Source organism: Etheostoma spectabile, unplaced genomic scaffold (genome assembly GCF_008692095.1).
Source record: "Etheostoma spectabile isolate EspeVRDwgs_2016 unplaced genomic scaffold, UIUC_Espe_1.0 scaffold00018393, whole genome shotgun sequence".
In the NCBI taxonomy this organism is placed as follows: Eukaryota; Metazoa; Chordata; class Actinopteri; order Perciformes; family Percidae; genus Etheostoma; species Etheostoma spectabile.
Window position 1 is genome coordinate 2,256 of NW_022604236.1, and position 5,850 is coordinate 8,105.

The following is a 5,850-nucleotide window of genomic DNA, read 5'->3' on the forward strand; positions in this document are numbered from 1 at the left end:
CCATTGTGGCAGCACGTGCTCCAGGTCGGGAAAAGCCAGGACACGTACCATGGGATTATGGGAAATGCGCAGGATTCTGATGAAGCCCATGGGAACTGAGGGTTGGTGTATCACCTTGTGTGAGATTTGTGCTGTGGGGGGTCTGTGTGTGTGTGGCTGTGTGTGAGATGGTTGGAAGAAGGTGAAACAGGTAAGGTGGGCGGTCAGGAGGATTTTGGGTGCTGCTGCTGGAGGAAAGCAGAGGAGGTCACTGTGCCCTGTTGCCTCAGCCCTGGGTCAGCTCCCTCTCAGCAACCCCTCTAGGCACATGGAGAATGGCGTGATGAAACAGATGAGTGAGGATTGAGTCTCTCCTCCTTCTTTGCCACATTCGCTCAGTCCCTGCCGAGTAACCTGCCAGGGACACATCTACAGGAAAAACTGTTAGAGATAATAGATTGAGAGGCGAGACACTGACAAGAAGCGAGGAAAGGGAGCTTGACATCTGCCTTTTGGAAGAGTTCGGTCCCACCATACTAACATACCTGGCTGAAGACTAAAATGTACACAACATGACATTTGTTTTTCTTTTTTTCTGGCTTTTGTGGGTTTGATTTCATGTGGATTTACAGTGCTGAAGAACGTAATTGGTGATTCCCATGCTTTGGATTGTTTTAATTGTGGACTTTGGACATGGACTCAACAAATTTTCTTCCCATGTCTCCTTTTGTCCACCTCCTCTATCCACTTTGTCATTCCTTTCATCCTCATTCCATTTCCCTTGTCCTGTCTCAACGTCCACCCTCTTTTGCCTTATTCTGTATTCATAAATCTTTCTTTCATTCTTCCGTCTCTTGCCAACTCTCTCCTTCTATTTCTCTTCTATCTTCCTTTCACCTAGGGCCAAAGACATGAAGAATCGGCTGGCTTTCCTGCGGAGGAGGAATGAATCCCCAGGAAGCAACCCAGCCAGCAAGTTAGACAAATCAATGAAGTCAGTCAAGTAAGTGGCCACTTCCTGACAGCATGTGCATGTGGGTGTGTATGAGACTGTGTTCCGGGTCTCGCTACAACTGGTGATGACCTGACCTTGGAAGACAGACATGTGGGCAGTAGCAGTGATGGGAGTGTGCTTTTAATGTGTGGCAATATTAAAATGAAGGAGAGAATGTTTGTTTGACAATGGCACTTCTGAAGGAGGGATAGTGAATTGTTTGGCTGTGGGTTTTTTGTAGTTATATAGAAAATATGTTTACCAAATAAAATATAACATTATAGATTGTTGTAACACCTTGTACTATAAATGTATAAACCTGGCATTGCACTTTGCTAGGCAGCTGCTTTAACACATAAATGTAATAATTGTACATACATGTTCTACAAGACATAACAGTAAGAGAAAAAAATCGCAAATTGTAAGAGCAAATGCAAATTTTGTTGGTTTGTCAGATGTCGGCTAAAAACAAATCCATTATGAAAAGGCACAGAAAATGTCCAAATTGACTAAATTGTACCTAAAATGACATAGCAACTTTTTTCTTACTTGTCAAAAGAGGCCTCAGATGTGGATTGCAGAGAGTGTTAGATGAGTACTGTAAAGAGGCATGCTTTACAGCCGGGTACAGGAAGAATGAAAGGCAGCAGGGGGCAGACAGACACTGGTGGGGGGAGGAGGTCTTGAAACCCGACAACACATCCCCATTGGTCGGCTGGAGCCCCTCCCCTCCCGCCTTTCAGTTGCATTCAGTGGGAATATAAAAGCCTACCCTCACCAGGGTGAATCAGATAGACTCATGGCTCTCAGTGTTGTAAGCTTTCACAAAGCAGATCTCAATGAGAGGGGAAGACCAGTAGACACAGACTAGAGTGGAAGGAAGGAAGCAACAGAGAGGAATACATACTTTGTTTCCACTCATCTATCAAGCATAGACAAAGTCCTGCGGATGGGTCACACAATGAGAAACCTGACTGAGATGGGCTTGTTAAAGAATCGCTCTGCTTTTATCTGCAGGCCCACCCCAGAGGAAGCACTGAAATGGGGGGACTCACTTGACAAGCTGCTGACACACAAATGTAAGTTACTTTTAATTCCTTCTTGTCATTTTTTTGTCTTTCGTCTCTCCTTCACAAACGTTGGAATCATCCATCTTTTTGTTCTGATCATTTTTGTGATATGATTTAGTGAAATATTGTTCTAGACGGTGGGTGAATATAGATGTACAGTTCTTGCATGAGGTGGTGGGGGAGGGTGGTAAGCACAATGCAAAATATGCCTGTACTGATATATGGATTACACACACACACGCACACACACACACACACACACACACACACACACACCACACACACACACACACACACACACACACACACACACACACACACACACCATGCTGCAGTGAACGGGCAGCGTGCATTAAGTTTCCCTAATCCCAACGGACCGAGTCAATGTTTTACATAGAGAGAAGGAGGGGAAACTAAAACAGCCAACCTGCAAGTTTGTTGCTATTTTTTTTTTTTACACAATTCATCATTCAAAGTTCAATCCCGTTCCAAAGCTGATACAAAGCCAGAGCTACATCTGTTCCTCATTCGGCTCTGTTGGCCTCTTTATTCTCCCCTTTCTTATTTCCTCTCTTCCATCTCTTGGCTTACCTCACTTCTGCTTACCGGAATGAGGTAAGAGATGACTGCTTGCATTGGCTCTGCTTATCAGAGTGGGTGATTCATGGGAACGGAAAGGTGCAGAAGGGAGAAGTGGGTGGACACAGCTTCCTGCTATTCTTTCTCTGGATGCCTTCTTCCTCTAATCATTAACTGGACTGAAACTTAAAAACTCCAAAGTGCCAGAATTAGTCCCTTTTCCCGTACTCTAAAACATTCTCTTCTCTTTGTTCCTTCACAGCATGTGTAAAGGGGAATGCATAGATGCCCTGTTGAAGGGTGGGTGATGTCACTTAAAGGATGTTGAGGATTTGAACATGTGCAGTGGTGTTGTTAGGTTTTATTGATTTTTTACTTTATTCCAACCACATGACTCAAAAGGCTGCCACAGAGCTATTTTAGGCACTGAAACTCCAAGGAGCACTTCAGCTGTGAGGTTGCCATGGCACTCTAGTAAACTCTTCTCTTGTTTATTCTCCTCCTCTCTGCTTTCCCTCAGATGGTCTGGCAGCGTTCAGAGCTTTCCTGCGCACAGAGTTCAGTGAGGAGAATCTGGAATTCTGGCTAGCATGTGAGGAATACAAGAAGATCAAGTCGCAGTCCAAGATGGCCTCAAAAGCCAAGAAAATCTTTGCAGAATACATCGCTATCCAGTCTTGCAAAGAAGTGAGTGAGAGTGTGCACCAAACACATACTGGGGGAAAATGGCATCAAAACAGCCTCCCGCAAAAAAGAAAACATGCATTTTTCTCATGCTATTTCATCAAAATAACAGTTTAACTTACTTGTTTTGTTCTTTTTCCCTGCAGGTAAATCTGGATTCTTACACCAGAGATCACACTAAGGATAACCTGCAGAATGTGACACGCTCCTGCTTTGAACTAGCGCAGAGGCGGATATACGGGCTGATGGAGAAGGACTCATACCCCCGCTTCCTGCGCTCAGAACTCTACGTGGACTTAATCAACCAAAAAAAGGCCAGCTCCACTCCGACGTCATCTTCGTCATAAGAGACCAGAAAACATTTAAAGGAAAAGATGACGATGAGAGAGAAAAAACAGGGTCAGACTTGAAAATAGTAGTGGGTGGGTGAGATGTGAGGGTCTTTGTTTGCCTTTTTTTTTTACATTTTCTTTGTGTATGTCATCCTGTCCACTATGATTTTTGTTGTTGTGGTGTGAGAGGACGTGGCAAAACTATGGCACTGCAAAGGAATGTAGTTTACACAGTTACCAAGTGGATGGATGAATGAATAGTCTGATGAATGGATGGATGGGTGTTCCTTAAAACACAGAAGCCAACATACGAGGGCTTGAGCAGGGGTAGGACGCTTGTCTGATCACTGTCTCTCTTTTTTGTGGTGTCAGTCTTTTGGTTGTGTTTTTGTCCAGTTGTACTGGAGAAAAGGAGGGGTTGCTCAGAAAACCCTGCAGACATGAAGACAGTCCGGCACTGTTTTGTCACTTTTTTCCTTAATTTCCCTTTTAAAACTCCCATTTTAAATTCCATCCTTTCCTCTGCCACATTCTCTGTAAAGCCACATCAAAGCTGTCGGTACGACACAAAGTCCATCATGTTTTTTTATGAGGCTCCAAACTGTATGACGGAGGGGGAAAAAAGCAATGTCTGAATGAAAGCTAGCGTTATCGCTCTGTTTCACATGCATCTCTGTAACATACCTACACTCTCTCAAAGCTTCTATAAACAGCTTTCACCTTATTCAGTTCATCCCAAGACTGCGGAAAGCGTACAACAGGGATAACGACGGAGACGGCAACGGGCAAAGAACACAAACGTATACATAACGGATGGACTGGAGCTGTGAAGAAACAAAGAACTGTGTCACTCTCACATTAAAAGACATTGAAAGTCACATTCAAAGCCAGTAATGGAAGAAAAAGACGACTTGCCTTCTGTCTCCAAAGACTGTTTACAACAAGGAATGAAAACTGAAGAAAAAAAAAGTTCTGTGCAGCCAAATGACATTTCCTTTAACATAGTAGCTCATTCTGGACTAATCGAGGAAGCATTCTCAGGACATTGCCATGACAGGTTCCAGCTTGGTTTATCCTGTTTTTCTACACACACAAACACACACACACACTCACATTGTTTTTATATGTTTTAGGGTTCCAACCTGCACTCCCTAGTTCAACTGAGCAATACACAAGAGGTTGCTCGTTTCATAGTCAGAGGAAAAGATATTGCTTCATGTTGTACAAAAGTTTGCCTATTTATTTAGATTAACTTGCTGGATGCTCCCTACAGACACCTTCACCTCCTCTAAAGCACTCCGCTTAAAGCTCTCACTTTCCTCTTAACCACCAAACAGGTCCAATGCTGTCCTGAACTTTAAGTGCAATATTGTTTTTTATTTTATTATGTTTGGTTTGTTCATTTATTTGGATAATTTTGAATTTTTATGGTGAAGACGAACGGCTTAAGCTCGGTATTAACTTTATTTGTTAAGAGAAAAAAAAGCGTAGAGCTATAAGGTTGAGTTACAACGTAAACTTTCAAGAACCATAAGTAGTTTAATGAACTTTAAGCAAATGATTCTAACTGTGTTAACCCCCAGCAGCAGGCAGCTGGGGGGTGTTATGGTTGTAAATATAATTCTTTAAGAAAACTATGTGATAACACATTAAAAACAAACAAAAACAAAACAACCCATAGGTCTCTGCTGGTGAATGTGGGACCCAGCTGTATCTATGTAAATATGAGAGACTTAAAATTATAAGATGACATGCATTGTTTAAAAAAGTAAGTGAGCAAGAGCAGGTACAATCTGCTCTTTCACTGGTCATACACTGCTTGTAAGGAGTTCTGAAATGCATTTCATCATTTTCACTGTTTACAATTCAAAATGCATCTCCTATGATAGCAAGTGAAAACAGTAGAGTACATGTGGTGTCATTGCTAATGATAAATAAACCAACCAACTGATGAAGTAATATGTGTTGTCTCTGGATTTTTCTTGTAATGAGTCATTTGTGTGTAATTTGCCCATGCACACTGGTCACAAACATGCCAAGACTGATGGGCATTCAAGCGGTCCATAAGCTGCCACGCACTGATAGGTAGCAGACAGTTGTATGAAGTTGGTTAAAGGAATAGTTTGACATTTTGCCAAATGCACCTATTTGCTTTCTTGATAAAATAAGACAAGTGATACCGTTCACTAAATATAAACACTACACTACTGCC

General features: G+C 42.4%; 1 protein-coding gene across 1 annotated transcript; it reads left to right on the forward strand.

Annotated features, from left to right (window-relative positions):
* The first annotated feature begins 350 nt into the window (after positions 1-350).
* Positions 351-5,591, forward strand: LOC116680312 (regulator of G-protein signaling 3). The gene is made up of 5 exons (XM_032509448.1): positions 351-542; positions 881-982; positions 1,991-2,052; positions 3,143-3,309; positions 3,453-5,591. Coding segments are annotated over exons 1-5 (534 nt in total). The 5' UTR covers positions 351-540; the 3' UTR covers positions 3,654-5,591.
* The last annotated feature ends 259 nt before the right edge of the window (positions 5,592-5,850 follow it).

Excerpts from the sequence above, each read along its gene's own strand:
- LOC116680312 (XM_032509448.1), top strand. Across the intron at positions 2,053-3,142 it reads CAAGCTGCTGACACACAAAT|ATGGTCTGGCAGCGTTCAGA; the intron begins GTAAGTTACTTT and ends GCTTTCCCTCAG. Across the intron at positions 3,310-3,452 it reads CTATCCAGTCTTGCAAAGAA|GTAAATCTGGATTCTTACAC; the intron begins GTGAGTGAGAGT and ends TTTTCCCTGCAG.